This window comes from Triticum aestivum, chromosome 2A (genome assembly GCF_018294505.1).
Source record: "Triticum aestivum cultivar Chinese Spring chromosome 2A, IWGSC CS RefSeq v2.1, whole genome shotgun sequence".
NCBI classification, from domain to species: Eukaryota; Viridiplantae; Streptophyta; class Magnoliopsida; order Poales; family Poaceae; genus Triticum; species Triticum aestivum.
Genome location: NC_057797.1, coordinates 75958765 through 75979814, shown reverse-complemented (window position 1 = coordinate 75979814; position 21050 = coordinate 75958765). Strand labels below are relative to the sequence as shown.

The 21050-nt window shown below is 45.1% G+C and overlaps 1 protein-coding gene and 1 pseudogene across 1 annotated transcript; both read left to right on the top strand.

Moving 5' to 3' along the window:
• Nucleotides 1–11016: 11016 nt before the first annotated feature.
• Nucleotides 11017–13579, top strand: LOC123191529 (uncharacterized; annotated as a pseudogene).
• Nucleotides 13580–16883: 3304 nt separating this feature from the next.
• LOC123184801 (uncharacterized) lies at nt 16884–20205 on the top strand. Its single transcript, XM_044596859.1, has 5 exons — nt 16884–17095; nt 17173–18380; nt 19004–19159; nt 19260–19449; nt 19739–20205. The coding sequence occupies exons 2-5, from the start codon at nt 17190–17192 to the stop codon at nt 19780–19782; spliced, it is 1581 nt and encodes a 526-aa protein (XP_044452794.1). The 5' UTR covers nt 16884–17095; nt 17173–17189; the 3' UTR covers nt 19783–20205.
• Nucleotides 20206–21050: the final 845 nt, after the last annotated feature.

Sequence of the window (21050 nt, the reverse complement as noted above, 5' to 3'; positions counted from 1 at the left end):
ATGAAAAGAAAACAATCCTCGCAATTCAAGATGATGATTGAAAAGTGCAACATCACAAAGCCCCTGGGAGAAAGAATAGAAGCTAGATCGTTGGAAATGAAAGAATTGAGAAGAAAATGTTAACTTGTACCACAATTGAGCTTGGAAAACACCCTTCCAAGAAAATTATAACGGAGTTGTTGGAAAACCAACAACGAAACGAATAAGCTTGTAGTGGGCTTATGGAAAACATCCCAAAATTATGAGGTGAAATTCTGCCACTAACTGAAACAATAGATTGGATAGATATGAACAAGGAGATGAGAAACTTATTTCACCGGGAGGATAAATGAAGAACTTAGGTCATTTATAAGCACCATAAATAGCAATAATCCTTAGGGAAGGCTTTAGGTGAAACATGACACAAGATACCTCCAATGACGAGATTGATGGATTTAAAATAACTCATTATTGATAACTTGTGAGACATGAAACACGAAGGAAAATCATCAAGAATGACATAACACCATCTCAAAAGATAAGATAGAACGAATTGTACTCCGGAATGCAAGATGAAGAATACTTGAGCTCCTTAGAAAAGAATCTCGATGAAAAACTTCGAGAAGGAATTAAATCCTTTATGACCCATCATGTAGAGTCTCCATGAAGAACTCCGGTAAGAAAAGATAAAGCATCTCGAACCGAGAATGTGATATGATGAACCACTCCGGAAAGCATGAATTGAATTTACTCGATGAAACAAGAATAAGAATTATGTTATGCATATCCTTCACCAATTAACTTGATGAGAAGCAATGGATTGAATACAACTTATGCTCGTAGAAAGGATTAAGATAGAAATAGCGCAAACTTGAGAAAGTCTCCAATGATCCACCTGTAGGATTGAAACAACGAATGAATTGATATGATAACGAATGAAGAGAACTCTTGACCGAACCACCGTAAGAATTGAAAATGAACAAATAAAATATAAGGAAAACACTGGGAAGAATTAGCAAATGAAACGAAGATGCTTGAGAGAATTTAGATACAAGTGAACGAAGAGATCACGAGCTCATAAGAGAATACTTGAATGATGCACCGGCAAGATTTGGAGAATGATAGCTGAAAGCTGGAATGAATAATTCTGAGATGATGGGCTTCGGGGAATCAAACTGAAAAGAATCCTAAATTTCTTCGTATAGGTGAAAATTATTCTCACAATCCAAAAACAACTATGAGAGGATTGCATCGAACTAGAACCATGAATCTCTGAGAGAACGGATAAGATCAGAGAGGAACTCTTCCTCGGTCTTACAATCTGAGAATGATGACGAGAAACAACACCATTAATTATTGAGGCACTCCGGAATGAAGAATTTGAAAGATCTTGGAGAAATACATATGACCGATGATAAATCCTTCTTACATCAAATTTGAAAGAATTTAGAATAGCTCTAGGAAAATTATAAGAGTCAGATAAGATCCTGGAAAAAGACATGTGGGTTAGGGCTCACTCAAAAGAAACACCGTTGAACGATTTAAAAGAGAGAGTGTGCCAGTTGAAATAAATGGCTTGAATGAGGTAACTTCCTCGCAAAAAGCTTGAACGAATTGAGAATGGAAACTTGAATCTTCTGAGATATTCTCGGCACTCCGGAACAATTGAATAGCGAGTAAGTGAATTATTATGAGGTGCACCGGTATGGGAAAGCATTTGAAATGAGGAAAAAGGATATGATCAACACAAAATCTTGAGTTCAGTCCACCGGAGAAGACAAGAGCAAATAATGATGAACTTGAGGCTCCGTTAGGATCATCATGAGAATCACCGGGTAAGAATATTGACGGAAAAGAATGGAGAGACTTCACAAGGATAAAAGGATACTTGATTAAGAAATTTGAGTCCTCGATGAAAAAGGGTGGGAGGGTGGGAAAAACACCGTTGAGAATTCTTGAGTTGATCTTGCGAATGTTGAAATTATCGGATCCACTTGAAGAGAAGCACATCGGTTGACAAGAACTTGAAAAGACAAACTCTATGACAGAGAAGGATTAGTATTCACATAGAAATATGAGAACACCGCTTATGCAAGGTATGGAATCAACATTTGACTTCGAAGCAACTCAAATACCACAACTCAAAACAAAACAAAGGATTGGCTTGCAAAATAAGCCGGAACAAACATATGATAGAGATTTCGTCCGAAGTTTTCGTGGTGGGGCCTACACGGGCTCGATCGTATAGCACCATCATGTACAAGGCAGTGCACATGACATACGAAGCATCCCCAAGTCGGCATAGCCAAGGACTTTGTAAGACACAACGAGACCACTGTAAAACCAACCATGGATAGGCGGACCACTAGACATCGAACCCCAATTTCATATCATACATCTGTCGGAAAGATATCCTAAGAGCTACTTGAATTCCCACTTATAAACTCCCGAAACTTTCCGGTTATGCAATCAGGTGTTGGGGATACAGGGGAAGCATAATATCTCACCCAATTCTAGCAAATCCTACATCCAGTTGTATCCATCTTTCAACACAAAACCAAGAAACCTTCGGAAATCATTTACCTCAACCTTCGAAAGGCATCCATTATACAAGTTATGGCAATACTCCCGAACTCCCGCCCCAGTACTGGGTGGCATCGAGGTTATCTCACCAACAATTGCATAAAAGAGATTTTCAATGTCAGCGAATAAAAATCAGGTATTCCAGAATTGCAACGATAAAATTGTGACGACAACACCTCGGAGCTCAACTCCTCGGGACACTGCCACAACCCCTAAATGTCAGGAGGAACCAAGAACAATGTTCTCGTCACAAAACCATCGGAACGATTCCAAGATACCCGCGTGATCCTAAATTTTTTTAGTGAAATTTGATAAGAGAAGAGTCAAAACTCCACGTCAGGATGTCTCACCAGAGCGACGAAGGGACTGAGGAGTAAAAAGAATCCTACTCTCCGATATATATAAACCTAAAAGACTCAAAAACATTTTTCTAGACTCAACAACGCCAGCGATTCGATCAAGCAGGGGGCTCCTAAGTCGGGAAGGCTCTGATTACCAACTTGTAACGCCCTCGATGCGGCTATATCTCCCACGTGTCGAAGCACGACTTAGAGGCATAACCGCATTGAAAGCAATGTCGCAAGTGAGGTAATCTTCACACAACCCATGTAATACATAAGGGAAAGAGATACATAGTTGGCTTACAATCACCACTTCACACAATACATGAATAAAGCATTACATCATCCAGATACACACAAGGTCCGACTACGGAATCAAAATAAAAGAAGACTACCCCAAATGCTACACAGATCCCCGATCGACCCCAACTGGGCTCCACTACTGATCAACTGGAAACGGAACAACATAACGAACGCGAATCTCATCGAGCTCCTCCTTGAGCTCAGTTGCTTCACCTGCACGGTTTCATGGGCATCTGCAAACTGGTTTTGGAAGTATCTGGTGAGTCACGGGGACTCAACAATCTCACACACTCGCGATCAATACTATTTAAGCTTATAGGTAGGGAAAAGGTATGAGGTGGAGCTGCAGCAAGCACTAGCATATATGGTGGCTAACATACGCAAATGAGAGCGAGAAGAGAAGGCAAAGCACGTTTGAGAAACTATGATCAAGAATTGATCCTAGAACAACCTATGTCAAGTATAACTCCAACACCGTGTTCACTTCCCGGACTCCGCCGGAAAGAGACCATCACGGTTACACATGCGGTTGATGCATTTTAATTAAGTTAAGTGTCAAGGTTTTCTACAACCGGACATTAACAAATTCCCATCTGCCCATAACCATGCCTCCTATAAAGTTCAATCCCTGCAGGGGTGTCCCAACTTAGCCCATCACAAGCTCTCACGGTCAACAAAGGATATTCCTTCTCCCAAGACAATCCGATCAGACTCGGCATCCCGGTTACAAGACATCCTCGACAATGGTAAAACAAGTCCAGCAACACCGCCCGAATGTGCCGACAAGTCCCGATAGGAGCTGCAGATATCTCGTTCTCAGGGCACACTCAGATGAGACATCATAAGAGTAAAACCAACCCTCAAGTTGACCCGAGGTGGCCCCGCAGTCTACTCGGTCGGACCAACACTTAGAGGAGCACTGGCCCAGGGGGTTTAAATAAAGATGACCCTTGAGTCTGCAGAACCCAAGGGAAAGAAAAGGCTAGGTGGCGAATGGTAAAACCAATGTTGGGCATTGCTGAAGGAGTTTTATTCAAGGCGAACTGTCAAGGGGTTCTCATTATAACCCAACCGTGTAAGGAACGCAAAATTCGGGAACATAACACCGATATGACGGAAACTAGGGCGGCAAGAGTGGAACAAAACACCAGGCATAAGGCCAAGCCTTCCACCCTTTACCAAGTATATAGATGCATTAATTAAATAAGAGATATTGTGATATCCCAACAAATATCCATGTTCCAACAAGGAACAAACTTCAATCTTCACCTACAACTAACAACGCTATAAGAGGGGCTGAGCAAAGCGGTAACATAGCCAAACAACGGTTTGCTAGGACAAGGTGGGTTAGAGGCTTGGCTCAACAATATAGGAGGCATGGTAAGCAAGTGGTAGGTATCGCGGCATAGGCATAGCAAAAGAGCGAGCAACTAGCAAGCAAAGATAGAAGTGATTTCGAGGGTATGGTCATCTTGCCTGAGATCCCGCAAGGAAGAAGAACGAGTCCATGAAGAAGACAAAGCGGACGTAGTTGAACGGATCCTCACAAACACGACGTTATCGGAACTAACCCGAAGGAGCAACACCGGAAAGAAGCAAACAACAAAGTAAACAACCACCACATAAACATAGCATGATGCACAACCAAGTATGACGCATGTCAGGTTTAAATATGCATGGCATGGCAAAGGGCACAAACAAAACTACAAGTTAAGTGGAGCTCAATATGCAACGAGTTGCATATTGACGGAACACCACATCAATTATTTAGTTCTCTCTCGTTTAGGTACTCAACAATATTAAATGTTGTTAAACAAGGCAAGAGGTGAGGCATAACAAAACTACACCATCTAAACAATTTAAATGGGACCGGATATAACAAATAACGAATCCGGTAAATCCCCATATGCCTTAGTAATTTATTGCAACAACAATGTAAACATTTTTAATTGTTTTTATCATGATGCGGATGTCGTGGACAAGTTTATGCAATTTTTATTAAAAGTTGACAAGAGCATTATGAAGCATTTGTCACCGTGGTGGAAAGAAAGGGGTTCCACGGCAACGAATCCGAAAATGATGCCACGGCAACATATCGGTTCCGGTAGCTCATGGAGATATCGGTGCAAAAGGAAAAGTGACATGAGCGTGTCATGCAAGATGGTGGGGTGATCCCGGTAACCGGGTTTCCACGGGTTAGCGGCAAACGAGGAGGACCGAGCAAGCAGCGATTCGATCATGGTGCAAACATGGGTATCTCATACAATACATCACATGCATAGGGTTCATGGGCATCGCTCCGGTGGTTATACCTTCCCAGAAGTGCAATTACGAAGTGGTTCAAGTTCGGTAAAGGAAGTAGGCGTTCTGGCGATGGTAGTGGTACACGGTCGTCGTGGAAGTAGTTGTTCACGGGTCGTTGTGGGAAGTTGTCTTTCTCGTGGCGACGGTAGTTGTTCACCCGACGGTCTTTGGCAACTGTCGCGACGTACAGGGTTCGTAGATGTTCGGGTCGAGGGTAGCGGTACTTAGTATCTTGTGGAACTTGACGGACCGTCATGGTACTTGGCGGTCTCGATCGGAGCAGCAACATGTAGCCGAACTTGGGGTCTCGGTCCTGGCGATCAAAAGGGTACTTGCGGTCTTGACGAACCCGTAGTGGTACTGGGTGAGATCATGGCCATGGTAGTCTTTGGACTTGGAGTTTTGTGTAGTCGAACTTGAGGTGGTCCAGGACCGGCTGGACTTGGCGCATTCGACAGCAAAAGATACACAAATCGGGGTCGGTGGTGACTATGAGGAATCGAATGACGAGGCACTCGGCATCGAGGTCCCGCAGCGCATCAGCGGCAGGAGGCAGGCCGTAACAGAGATGGAACATGGCGGACGCATGCGGAGGGGAACACGGCGAAGTGGACGGCAGCGGCTTGCTCGCCGGCAACGGCTGGAGACGGAGGTCGCCGGCGCAGGGACTCGACCGGAGTCAACGACGCGGTCGTCGCTGGCCCACGCGATGGGTCAGCGAGGCAGGGACGCTGGCGATGCAAAGGTCAGGGCGGTACTGCGGTGGCGCCGCACTGCAGCAGAAGAAGAAGAGGGAGGTGCGACAGAGGTGATGGCACGCGGGTCCGGCGAGCTCCGACCCGTGGCGGCGCACGCGCAGAGGTAGGCCACGGCACGCGCGAGGTGGCCAGGTGGCGGCGACGGGCGACGCCGGGAAGAGCAGCTGCAGCAGGGCATGGAAGGAGGAGTAGCAGAGGAAGGGGGCCACGCGGAGGGGCGACGTGCTCGCCGGCGTGAGGTGCGCATAGGCGAGGAAGAGTCAGGGAGGAGACGTGCGCGTCGGGGTCCTGTGGGCCTTGGGAGAGGGAGGGTGCTTGGGAGGCCCAGGGTTAGAAGGGGGGCGCCTGGGCCTTGGGCCACCGGACGCTGGGCCTCGGAAGTGGATGGGCCGGATGGAAAGGAGAGGCCCAGGGGTCTTTTCTTTCTTTTAATTTTTTAGTTTATATAAATAAACAATCAACAAAGGGGAAAATCCAGGGTTTTTTGGTTAGGGATATGAGATATATAAATATATATCTGGAACCCTAGATTTATGTAGGGTTTGAATAATTTGCTCTGGCATTTTTAGAAGGTAGAAAAATAATTAGAGTTTGAATTATTCTCAAACTCCAATCTTTTTTGCACCTGACCAAAACAACTTCGAATGGGATGAAATCTGACAGAGAAGGTGTAGGAAAGAGGCAAGATTTGTAGGGAAAAGATGAACATTAATGGAGGAGGACTAAAGTCACTTGCCAAAGACATGAAAGAAGAAGGAAGTGAGAGGTGATGATGCATGGGTATTGCTTGAGTGAGAGATGACAAGGAAGTATATGAAGTTGAGTCGGATAAAAGAAGAGTTGAAGAGTAGTGCAATTGTGTTATGGGTGATTCCAAGCTAATGGAATATTTTATAATAGCTCCCTAAATATTAGGAGGATATGTTATAAAGAGAACTCACCATGTGAAATCCCTCGATTTAAATGGACCGAAGATCCATGCAATTTATATAGTTGAGTTGGAAAGATTAAAGACATGATGGCATGATGACATGATGCAAAAAAAGAATGCAGCGAACCAAACAAATCACCCGATGAAACTCGGAAACATGGAAGGCATTTGGAGCTCCGGTCTTGGGGCGTTACAGAGCATCTCCATTGCCATCTCGTAGCTTTCAACCCATTCTTCTGGTTGTAGATCGGCGGTATAATTGGGTACCTTACGAGGTCCCTTGAAGTCTTTGGGTAATCTCACATTACGCAAAGGGGGGGTAAGGCACGACACCCCCAAAGAACTGAATACTACCCCTGGTTCGACTGAAGCGGTGGGACGAACTAGAGTAGGTTGCCGGACCCCGTGCAGGGCCGCTAACTCGGCCTCCCGATGTGCACGACCATGATCAACTACATCCTGCGCATTGGCACCGCCCCCTGCCGGGTTGTGTCCTCGCTGCAAGTTACAGCAACGCGCACTGCTTGACATGGCTGGTTCATCCTCTACATGCCTGCTGTAGCTCCGACTTGGACGTGGGGTGGAATGAATCCTCTCACGACTGTGCGAATATGCCTGCTGCTGATTTAGGGCTGTTTGAAGGAGATCTCTGGCCCGTCGTGCTTCAACCGCAACTAGTGACTCGCTGTCGGTTGGGAGAGCTGCTAATCGTGAAGCGGCGGCCACAATGTTGTCCAACGGGTTGGAATAATGCCCGGGAGGTGTTGCAACATATTGCGCCACAATGTTATTCTGACGAGGCGGATCCATCGTGCGCGGCTGAACCGGCACTCCTGTTCCTGGTGCTTCCGTCCGGTTTAATATTGGCTGGTTACTAGTTCCTGCTCCTGGCATGTTGAAGAGATTTCGTGGCTCATAACCCGACGGGAGATGCGATCGGTACCTTCTTCTCATGACTTCTTCGGAAGCGTTCTGATCAAGCCTAATCCGGTAGGCCTGAGCTTCCAACTCAGCCCGTTCTGTAGCCATCCTAGCGTTCTCTGCCGCTAGATCCACCTTAGCCTGACCTATCTGATCCTTTACCTTTGCAATCTCCATGTTGTGATGATCCCGGGCTGCTGCATCCACCTCGGCGGCCATCAATGTTGCCAAAGCGTCGAACAAGTCAGACAAGACTTGAGCCGGAGGCAACGCAGAGATTCCTGCCCCTGCCGGCGTGGCCGTTGTTGAACCAGAGAGTATTGCTGTGGCAGCTGATGAATGAGGCGCCGACTGTGTTCCGGCCATGAAGATAGCGGCCCGGTTTGGCAGATCAGGAAAGTCTGGAATACTGTTGCTCTCGGATCCTGCACTAATCCGGCCATCCTGCAACTGATAGAGCGATTCGGTCTCTCCAGAAGACTCGTCGTCGAAACAGACAATGGTTTCTCCATCGGACACCGGTCCGTCCTTGTATTCTGCTCCATGGATGACGCCTACGAAAACATGCTTCACCACGGGCTGAACCGGCGAAGGGCTTGCACGCTGAGCCGTCTCGATGATGTCGGTGCAGATGTCCGGCTCAGGGGCCGGTTTGCCAATCTTGCCGATGAAGACGTGAATCCCACCAAAGGGGACCCGGTACCCGTATTCGATTGAATCGGCCTCGGGACCCCATCCTGCGTTGTCGATGTAGAGCTTGCCGTGATGACTCTTCGTCATCCGGCCCACAGCGTATCCGTTGAGTCCATCAAAGCTGCCCTTCAAGAACTTGAAACCATCGTGCGATAGCCCCACGGTGGGCGCCAATTGTCATGGGTTTGTCACGGTAGATGTCCTTGTGAAAGGACTTAGTTGTGGAGCCATCGCAACGAGTTAGCTTAAAGGGGTTAAACCGGACACGGGGACACGGGGAGTTTATACTAGTTCGGCCCCTTCGATGAAGGTAAAAGCCTACGTCTAGTTGTGATTGGTATTGCTAGGGTTTCGAAGGCCAGGGAGCGAGTCCGCTTTGTCTGGCTCTCGAGTTTGTTGTCTGTCGTCCCTAAACCGTTGTCGGGTCGTCCCTTTATATACATAGGTTGACGCCCGCCGGTTTACAGAGTCCCGAAGCCGGATCATAAACGTGTCTGGTTCGGTCTCTATCCTTCCTATCTTACAATGCAAGTTACATAACAAGGTCGGTTTACATATCTACATGCCTTAACTCGCCTCTGGGCCTTGGGCCTTCATAAAGCGCCATCATTCTTATGTCTTCATGGGCTTCTAATCTTCATAAGGCTAATCCGGCTACCCCTGGCCGGTTTACGTCCAGTAGTAATATCCCCAACAATCTTCAAGGTGAAAATCCATGATCTGGCCTTCGGCAGTTGGATCTGGCGACCATGGCGCTTGAGCGTCGTTCCCTTCCTGAAGGCATTGCTATTGGAAAACATTTCTCATTTACTTGTGATTTCAAGGCATGGTTTTTGCGGATATGGTCGTTGTTGGAGTTTGTTAATCATTGTTTTCAACATTACGGAGGTTTTTTACTCCACCAATGCATAACTTCGGTCTTGTATGACTTTACTATTTGCTGGTGTGATTCTTCGTGTGTGCGTAGCTAAATTTTTTTTAAGGGGGGGGTGGCTTCCAATCTATTCATCGTGTGTCATGAGCCGAAGTAGGCCACAATCAACACCTCCCCGTCACTGCAGCAGGGAATTTTTTATTGTGATAGACAGTCAAGAAGTCGTCGTGCTAAGGCGCCACAAGGCCAACACACCAGAAGAACAACTGTCGCCGATGAGTAGAAGCATAGATGGGGAGGATCCAAACCATAGTCACAGAAACGAAAGATTGGATCCACAAAGATTCATCGATGAGGAACATTGACCGAATCGTACAAGATTTTTTGGAGACACATCTCCACATGCCCTTCGACGACATTAGACACACTGCCGAAAATGAGGTCTATGCATGAGGACTTTATTCCATCCGCAATGAGCCGCCGCCCTGCCTTACCGAGAAGGACACAAACCCCAATCGACCTAAAAACACCTAAAATTGGGTAGGAAGCCTCCCACCAGCAAGGGTCGATACCCACCACGTCTCCATGGCCCTAAGGTCACAAAAGACGAGGTGGACCAACGGCGACATTGACGGGAGGTAGAGATACCCTAATCACCTGGGTAGTTGTGAGAGGAGGTGAAGTGGTACATGTGGTCCAGAGTACTCCCTCCGTCCGGAAATACTTGTCCTAGAAATGGAGTCTCTCAATTATTGCCATTGATGGTTGTGTTCGTTGGTGTTAGTTATGTGCAAATCCTAACTACACATAGGTCTAAAAAGAACTACACAAAGGTTAGGTGTATGCATCCAATCGCTGTTGAAAAATATGAATACCAAAATTAGGAAGGCACCATCCTAATTTGCATATTTTTATTTTCTTTTTGAGAATATATCCAATCTACATTTTTTAGCGTATATCTTTTTTCCCCAGAATTTTTTGAGTGTATATCCTTTTGTTTTAGAAACTTTTCAGCGTATATCCAATGCATCTAGTCCGTCTACGTCCTAACTAACTGGGCCAAAGGCCCATTGACACCTAATCCGTTTACGCCCTAAATAACGGGGCCAAAGGCCCATTGGAACAAGACATGATTTACGCCCTAACTATCGCCTCTATCCCGAAAAATTTGAGTTTTCGTTTCAAAAGCGGCAAGAACTCAACACCATTTCGTCGGATCTCTCCTAAGTTTGATCCCCTTCCCCATAAGCGCATCCCTCCATGGATTTCCCTGCATAATCTTTACGTCGGGCGACCCTGAACCTATGCGCAGGCCATCTGCTCGACGAAATGCGCGGGGCAACCACCCAGCGTCGGGGGCCGTGCCGCCGCACCGACCAGGTGTCAGGCTCCGGCGGCGGCGGGGTCAACCGCCTCGGCGCCCTCCCGGACGCGCTCCTACACCACGTCATGTCGTTCCTGAAGCCATGGGAGGTGGTTCCCACCTGCGTGCTCGCGCGCTGGTGACGCCACCTATGGGAGTCCGCGCCCTGCGTCGACCTCCGCGTGCGCTACATGAGCCACGACGCCGACCCGCCGCAGGAGTTCCGTGACTTTGTGCACCGCCTCTTCCTCCTCCACGACGTGTCAGCGCCCGTGGACATGCTCCGCCTACAGCCCAGCGACGAGGACGCTGGCTTCAACGAGGACGATGCAGGGCGTGGGTTATTCACCTTGCCGGGCATCACAAGAGAGTCGCGTCGTTGGACGGCGTGCCCTTCGTTTTGTGCCACCTCAAGATCTTGAAGTTGTCGTACGCCAGGCTCGATGACAGTGTCCTCCGACAGCTTTCTGCTAGTTGCAAATCCTTGGAACAGCTGGATCTCAAGGATTGCTTGGTCACAGGCCCTGGGATTGTGTCCGTCTCTTTGAGGACCTTAATCATGCTTAAGTGCAAGTTCAATTCGGGATTCTCAGTTGCCCCTCCTAGCCTCTTCTCCATTGCAGCTCCCAACCTCCTACTTCTGCGCCTCATCACACCGTATGCCCAAGTTCTGTCATTTACCAACTTTGGGTCACTAGTCACATCCACTATCTTACTTGATGACCATTTCTTGAGCAATGAATTTGAACACATCAGCGATAAGGATGACTGCGATGAAACTACTGATGACGATGGCAATGATGATAAGAGGGAGAACTATACGATTCATGATGCCTCATCTTTGAGTGATGATGATGATTTTGGATACATCGGTGATTTTGACGAGTTTGGATATGGATATGGTTTTCCCGAAGAAAGATATGGGCACAGTCGCTACAAGGATAATTATAATTATGATAGCAATATTGATAGTGATGACAATGCCTATGAATACAGTGAGATCGCAAATGATGCAAAGTATGGCTACAAAGGTAAGGGAAGCTTTCCAGTGAAGATGGTAACTATGGAAAAATCAGTGGTGGAAATTATAGTTACATTCTAGGTGGCCATCATATGCTCGAGAGCCTTTCCACAGCTACGAGTTTGGAGTTGTTAATTGATGCTGGAGAGGTATAACAATCACCATCTTTTATTGATTTCTCTTTTTCCTCTCTTATTTTCTATTTATATTTCTTTGGCATGGTCATAGTTATAATGGGACATTTTTTCCTGCATGTTTCACAATGAAATGCCGGGTTCCCTCCAATAGAACACGTGTCGAATGAGCACATTTCTGACCTTCTGCTCTGGTGCAGTACTAGTTTATTTAATCATCAATTGTAGCTTCAAGGGAGTATTATTCATCAATTATGTTCTCATTGCAACTTTGCAGTTTTTCTCTTTGTTGCAACAGTGTATCTTTTCAACAGATTAGCTATATATATATTCAGTTTTTATAAGAGTGTCTAAGGCCGATGTTCCTCCAGTTACTAGAAAATAAAGATGAATGATATGAAACCAATACGTGCTACTCTTCTAGCAATACATCACTATATGATAGATGTTGTTTTCCCTTCTGTTTCGAGATGGGTATCTTTTTTCTGTTGAATAAACCATCCATATGCAGTTTTTACTGTGAGAAGTTGATTTGAGTTACTACCGTTCTTTGCTGAATACTCTTTTGTCTGCATTATGAAGGTGGTTCTGACTAGGGAATTGAGAAGGTGTCCAACTTTTAGCAACCTGAAGACCCTGTCCCTTGGTGAATGGTGTATGGCCGCTGATTTTGATGCATTAATTTTCTTGCTACAGCATTCACCTAATATAAAGACGCTTTTCTCCAACTCAAATTGGTATGTGTGATTACATATTTGGTGTATGCTACTTGATCCTAGACTTCATTGTTATTAGTTTTTTAGTATCTGATCGCACACTTAATGACAATTTGGTTAATGTGCTAAAGAACTTCAGCACAAGGAAGGCATTGGAAACATGTATCAAACTATAGGGAAGATCATTTACTTGCAAAGAACTCAGAATGGTGAAGATCAAATGTTCAAAGGACGATTGGAGAGTCCACACCTTGGCACATATGTTCAGGGCAAATGGTATATCACTAGAGAATATTTATGTGCGTCGGAGCGGGGATGCTTGTGAGTCATACCTATACCATTTCGTATTTACTTGCAATATCAGCATTTCCTTACTGGTTTATATGTTCATATGCTATTTACTGAGATGTAAAGAGCACATTGCCGTGTTCCTGAAAAGCTAAATAAGTATAAATGGGCATATAATCTGCTTAGTGTATACATCGATATTCTGTTACATGAGAAGTGTATTCTGTAAAATTAAAAGATGTTCTTTTGTACATGGTCCTAATCTACAGTCATCTACTTTTTGATATTTCTACCAGATCTCCGTGGCCAGAAGTTTATGAGGGACCTCGCCAAACAAGAACTGGATGAATGTGGGGACGACTGGATGTAAACGTCCAGAAGTTTACGAGGGGTCTTCTAGATATTAAATCCTGTCGGTGATCGACCATCCATTATGTAGTTAGCAAGGTGCAGTAAGAACCCTTGATCTCCATGTAGTACTGATTATGCTTTCAAAGCTTCACCGGATCTTTTGACGTCCTTTTTAGTAGCATGGGCTACAAATCGCTGGGATGTTCTTCCTATACTATAAACTAATTCATTTGTGTGGTCTGTAGTAAACTTTGCTTTTTTACCAGAACAGAAAATAAATTATGGATGCGTCGTGCCTGAATTGTGGTGCAGCTGAGATACGCTTTGTTATTTCACTCCGACAGTATGACTGTAGGGTTCATTTGTCAGGGTTATTTTATCTTCGGAAGTTTAGTATAGTTGTATATTGAAATTAATGCAAAATTGAAAATTTGAAATGTGTTTCACATGCAGTGAAAAAGAAATACACTTCATATACAACAGGTCGAATACTGAAGTAAACTTCATGCTCTGAATCATGTGTGCCTACAACTATGAGCGGTGACGTATTTTCTCTCAGAACTAGACAATTGCCCGTGCGTTACAACGGGAGTATAAACATTCTAGTAGATTAGCCCCAGACTGCACGACTATTATTGTACTATATTATTGTTTTTGAGAATCCATGTATATTATTATATTGATACGCTAAAATCTTACCAAATGTTTGTATGCAATCGCCATGATTTCTCTGCCATTTTATTGTTAAGCACTTATTTGGTAAGAATTTAATGACTTGCCAACAAAATATGTGTTTATTTTGGTAAGTTAATAAACATGAGACAATTAAATGGATGGGAGAACAATCAAATATGGGAGGAAAAAATCAAAGAGGATAAGAAAAGAGTGCGATGTATATATGGAAGGTTGGACGAAAAAGAGGTGAAATGGGAACCTTACGTTCTTTTTAAGTAGTAGAGATTTAAGTAGTAGAGATAAGCACTTATTTGGTAAGAATTTAATGACTTGCCAACAAAATATGTGATTATTTTGGTAAGTTAATAAACATGAGACAATTAAATGGATGGTAGAACAATCAAATATGGGAGGAAAAAATCAAAGAGGATAAGGAAATAGTGCGACATATATATGGAAGGTTGGACGAAAAAGAGGTGAAATGGGAACCTTATGTTCTTTTTAAGTAGTAGAGATAACAGATATTAACACCTGAAAAACTACACCGTGTTTTTGTTGTTGAAAAAGGACACTATTAATAAGACGGTGAATTTCACTTTTTACCCACTGTTTGTGTATTTGTGATAGTATTTGCCCCATTTAAATTTTCGGCCACATTGTACCCCAAAATTGCTGTGATGTGTCGTGTTTAACCCAATTTAACACTTTGCCCGGATTTTAACCAGTTGGGTCCTCTTATCAAGATGATGTGTGTGATGACCAGTATTCCAACTAGGAGTCTAGGAAGCGTAAACAAGATGGCCCTATCCTCTACCCACCTAATCGGACTCGCGTCCCCGTCCACCTAATTGGAAAAACCTTGCCCCATGGCAAATCTTGATTTGGTTGTCGCCTGACGGCTCCTCTTTGCCGCCCTTTATTCTCTTCGCCCCACCACTTGTGGTCTCACAGAGTGGGCCTGGCTTGACCAAACCACAAAATATGGTGCAGAGCTAGGGTGGTTTTTTATGGGTTGTGCTGGCGAGATATAAGAGCAACTCTACCAGCGCCGTCATACCGTGCATTTGGAAACTGGCGTGAGCGCGGCGCCCATTTCTGCCTAGGCTGCCACCGACATTCATTCAAAATACTCGAGGGAGGTGGGTAGGCGGGCACGGACGACGACCGATTCTATCTTACGGTGCACGTCATCCTCGATCCACTTGAAGTAGTCCCACATCCTCCCCCAGAACCCTCTCTTGGTGTGGACCTCTTAGGTCTTGCCGGGGAGGACGTGACCGCATCGACATGGTCGATGAGATTGAGTGTGGTGGCAGGGATGGAGAGGGCAGGGTGGCGGCCGGTGAAGGGGGGCGGTGAGGTGAGTGTGTTGGCGACGGGGATGGGGGAGAGAGGTTAAATGTGGTGCTGATGGCGAAGGTAATGGGTCCATATACCAGCGAATGGGCGTGTTCCGGATGGAAATTGGGCCTGATTTGCAACGTGCGGGAGGGGAACGTGATGAAGAGCGTTAGTTGGCACTCTGCTCGGTGGATACGTGGTTGCAACATTGTCAGGGAGGAAGCGGCAATTGCACGGGCAACAACGACATTGATAGGGCTGCATGCAGGAGGAAGAGTCTGAGCCAAAACTTTCTTCCCGCTCGAGCAGATGGTGGATGATGCATGCTCCAAACCGATGCCCCCACATTATTTGAAGGGTTGAATATGAAGCACCCTTCACAAATTATGCATGCCGAATGTCGGATGACTAGTATGCTAAAATGGCATTCTCAGTCAAAAGTCGCCATATTGGTCGGGCGACTACTATAGAATCTGGCTTTTAGTTGCAAAAATAGAAAACCGGAAGCTGGACCACTGGATTGAGGATGGATGGCACAGATTCAATGGGATAGATGTGTACACAGAAATGCACGCTTCTGCGCAAAAAGGACCCTCTTTTCTAATGAATTTGCTACCGTAATAGCCCTAGCATTGATTGGGAAAGAGGTAGCGACACGGAAAAGGCAAGTGTTGACCTAAGATGTGAAATGACGAAAATGCCCTCGGCGGGGCCTAGAAACAATGGGCGGTGGCACGCTGGAGGGCACACTACTCACTGCGGCAGTGTTTTCGGTTTGATCCGACGGCCGAGGTCTTCCAGGAGCGAGATCGAATGGTCGAAAACGCATCAAGAAATTGATCCGACGGCCGAGAGTGCCTAAGCTCTAAGAGAGTGCGGGGGCGCCCACGGTTCTTATTTCAGGATTTGCTCCTGTGATAGTCCCATCTGACCATCTCCCCTGTTGCTTCGCGGCGGCGCTCCAGATCCGGTGCCAAGCGCATCCCTTTCCTTCCCTTCCCCGGCTACTCCGACTCAAGGCCACCACCAGACATCGCGCCCCACATCTCCGAGCGGCAACCGGTCGCCGTCGCGACGGTGAGCTCCACGGTGGGGAAGGGCACCGCCGGCATAGGTGCCTTCGAGGCACCACGTGACGTTCACCGTGCCCTCCTCCGGCACATCTACGACGTGGATGAGCCCACGCCGTCCGCACCCAAGCTGCAAGGTGGCCACCTCTTCCCTGCTTTCCTTTTGCCACCGCTATGTACAATCATTTTATTACTATTTTGGGTAGTGGATTTGGAGAATTTGTGACATTCCACTCGGCAGTTTGTTTGTGCCAGTTTCCTTAACAAACGGCAATGCGCTCCATATCCTTTGATGAAGGTTTTAAAAATCTTCAACTTTATACTACAAGTCAGGCTCATGTACTAGTGCATGCTTGTACAGGAACCGATCAAGTGCTTCTGCCAGCTCTTGTGTACGTGAGTGTCTCTTGGCGGAATTCAGTTTAGGCCATCTCAAGCAGTCTCTCTTGGTATGTTATGTTCCGTTCCATCATTCAAAATCCTGACTGACAAAGCTGAGCCGCGGTGTCGCTAAACCTGCATGCAGATCTTCCGCTCGACGAAATGCACCGGAGCACCACCCAGCGCCCGGGCCAGCGCCGCGGCGCCCGCCGGGCTGTCGCCAAGCCCGACCGCCTCAGCGCCCTCCCGGACGAGCTCCTGCATTACATCATGTCATTCTTGAAGGCGTGGGAGGTGGTCCGCACCTGCGTGCTCGCGCGGCGGTGGCGCCATCTCTGGGCGTCCGTGCCCTGCGTCGATCTCCGCGTGCGCCCCTCCACTGGCCGCTACGGCGACCCGCCTGAGAAGTTCCGCGACTTCGTGCACCGGCTCTTCCTCCTCCGGGACGAATCGGCGCCCGTGGTCATGCTCCGCCTGCGGTCGAGCGACGAAGAAGCGGGCTTCACCGATGACGACGCCAGCGCGTGGATGACGGCCGCCATCAAGCGCAACGCGCGGGTTATCCATCTCACCGGGCGTTGCTCAGAGATCGCGTCATTGGACCGCGTGTCGTTCATCTCTTGCCACCTCAAGGTCTTGAAGCTGTCGTATGCCATGCTCGACTACAGGATCCTCGGGCAGCTTTCTTCTAGTTGCACGTCTTTGGAAGTACTAGGTCTGAAGGATTGCTTGGTGGCGGGCCCTAGGATTGTGTCCGCCTCTTTGAAGACTTTAATCATGCTCGAATGCGAGATTAGTTGCGCCTTCTCCATTGCTGCTCCGAACCTCCTACTTCTGCACCTCATCACACCTTACGTCCGAGTCCCATCATTCAAGAATTTGGGATCACTTGTCACAGCTACTATCATACTTGATGACTCTTTCTTGGGTGATGACAATGAATGCATCAGTGATGAAGATTATTGTGATGGAACTACTGATGACGACGGGGATGATAGCGACAATAATGATTGGACAGAGAGCTCGAAGATTCATGATGAGTCTTCCTTGAGTGATGGTGTTGGATATGATGATTTTATAAGGTTTGGATATGGACATGGTTTTGCTGAAGGAATTTACAGGCATGATCGTTACAAGGATAATTATTATTATGGTGATGAGAATACCTATGCATACAGTGAGATTGCAAATGATGCAAAGTATGGCTACAAAGGTAAAGACCTGATTTCCAGTAAAGACAGTATCTATGATGGATATACAGAATGCAATGATGGGAAGATTTTAGGTGGCCGTCATATTCTTCAAAGTCTTTCAAGTGCTAGAACTTTGGAGTTGTTGACTGATGCTGGAGAGGTATAGCTGTCACCACCTTTTACTATTTTCTCTATCTTCGAGTATGAAAATTTTCTTGATATAGCCATAATTGTTTTTTCCTTAACAACTTTTCCTGATGTTTGCAAAAGAAATTTATGTCGCTCCCAACAGAATACACATGTACAATGAGCACATTTCTTACATAAGTAGCAACACCTGGTTAGAAAGGCACAGTTGACTTGGAGAAGAGTTCAGATCAAGAAATTTGTACTAGCTCATTTCATCATCAAATGTAGTAGGTCAAATCAATGAGATATGGAAGTATGGAGCTTCAAGAGAACATTATATATTATTTAGATTATTGTTTGTTATTTTTTACATTCTTGAAGTAGTGTATCTTTTTAAATGATTACTGTTCAAATCGTTGTGTAATTAACTATTTTGAGTCTGCATACCAGAAAAGAATGAGGAATCTTATTTTACCAATAGGTACTAATCATGGTAACACATCACTATATGTCTTAATTTCTTTCTCGTGGTTGGTATGTTTGTTTTCTTCTCTGCATATTTAATAAACCTCTTGTATTCAATATATAAAATATAATATTGATTCAAATTACTATGTTTAATTACTGAACACTCATTTTATGTGCAATGTGTAGGTGGTTCTGAGTAGGGAACTGAATACATGTCCAACTTTTGGCAACCTGAAGACCCTGTCCCTTGGCAAATGGTGTATGGCTGCAGACTTTGATGCATTAATTTTCTTGCTGCAGCACTCACCTAATATACAGAAACTCTTTCTCCAACTTAAAATTGTATGTGTAATTACATAGTTGGGGCTTATGCTTACTTGATTATCTTTTAGTTTTGAGTATTTTAGCGCATGCTTAACAACAACTTTTTTATCTGCAAAAGAACTTCAATGCCAGAAAGGCATCAGAAACAGGTATCAAACTACAGAGAAGATCATTTACTTGCAAAGATCTTCGAATGGTGAAGATCACATGCTCAAAGGATGATGGGAGAGTCCATAAGCTGGCAAATTTGTTTATGGCAAATGGTATGCCAGTCGAGAAAATTTATGTCCACCACAGCGGGAGTGCTTGTGAGTCATACCTTCTCTTCAGATAGCATTTTGTATTTATTTTCATTATCTGTAGTTTTACTTGCTTGTATGTTCATGTGCTACTTGCTGACGGATGTCCACTGCATACTGTCTTGGTCCGCTTTCCCTGAAAAGCCACATGCTTTTATGTGCATATATAATCTGTTTAATATCTTGTCAGCATTCTGTTAAATTGGAAGTATGTTTTGCTAACTTAAGTATGTTCCTTCTGTACATGATCCTAGACTACACACTTATACACTTATACACTCCCTGATATTTCTACCAGATCTCCGCAGCCAGAAGCAGACGAAGGAGTTCTGGGGGGTGTAACATCCAACATCCTCATGAGCAATTGATCGTGCTCTCAAAGCTGCGCTGGGTTTCTTAATTTCCTCTTTTTTGGTAACATGGATGACGTTGGTGATTATTGAATCGTTGGAATGTTGTTGCCAGTGGGATGAGCTGAGAAGTTCAACTAGTAGTAGGTCTAGCCTCTAGTACAAGTTTGCTTTGTTCCTGGAACGGATATGAATGCTCGTCATTTGAATGCTTCAGACTTGAGAGTGGTGCATTTGAGTCTGTCATGCGTTGTGCTATGCTCCAGTAAGCATTAAGCATTGATCCTGTGGTGAGTTATAGGCAGCTTTACTACCGTACAAATTCTGATGTCGTGTAAAAGGAAATGAACCTTCATTCCGATTTCGGCGATGAAGGTTTACATTGATGTCTAACTATTCATATTTCGGTGCTCTGCAATCATATACAATAGGTAGAATATTGAAGTAAGCTTCATGCTCTGCAATCATGTGTGCCCACAAGGCCACAACTATGAGCAGAGAGGTATTTTCTCTCTGAATAACAAATACTGACGCACCTGAAAAAACACACCACAATTTTTTGGTTGAAAAGGGATATAGTTAATAAGAGAGTTAATTTAACTTTTTACCCATTGTTTGTCTATTTGTGATAGTATTTGCCCCATTTAAATTTTCCGCCACATTGTACCTCAAAATTGTTTTGTTGTATCTAGTTTAACCTGTTGGGTCCACTTGTCATGATAACGTGTGTGATGGCGGGTGAGGGCTTTTGGAGGCCGAGCTCCACGGAGCTCGTTTTCAAAATACAAATTTCTACAAGGTGAAATTTTTTGAAATTGTTTGTATATACACTTTCACACATGTGTATTGCGTCTGTGCAAAAATTCAAAACCAAATACTTTCACACGTGGCGTACAGAAAAAAGACAAAAACGTATTTCTAAAATGGGCCAATATTTTTTGTTGTTGGGCCGGATATTTGTTTTTTTTGTACAGCCTACAAATCACAACAAATTCAAATAATTTTCTTACACGTTCATGCGGAAATCTATTAAGTTACCGTAGATTTTTTTTTTGATTTTTTCTGAAACTTTGAAATATAAATTTTGATTTTTTTAAAATACCGAGCTCCCTGGAGCTCGGCCTCCGTTGGCATTTTCCGGTTTGATGGCCAGTATTCCAACTCGGAAGCGTAAACCAGATGGGAGTATCCTCCCTACCCACCAAATCGGACTAATCGGCAAAACCTGGCCTATGCAAATCTAGTTCTAGTTGTCGCTTG

Bases quoted from the DNA above. Each gene is read 5' to 3' on its own strand.
- LOC123184801 (XM_044596859.1), top strand. From the start codon at position 17,190: ATGCACCGGAGCACCACCCAGCGCCCGGGCCAGCGCCGCGGCGCCCGC. The intron at 19,160-19,259 runs GTATGTGTAATT...TATCTGCAAAAG, and splicing joins TCTTTCTCCAACTTAAAATT to AACTTCAATGCCAGAAAGGC. The intron at 19,450-19,738 runs GTGAGTCATACC...TATTTCTACCAG, and splicing joins CCACCACAGCGGGAGTGCTT to ATCTCCGCAGCCAGAAGCAG.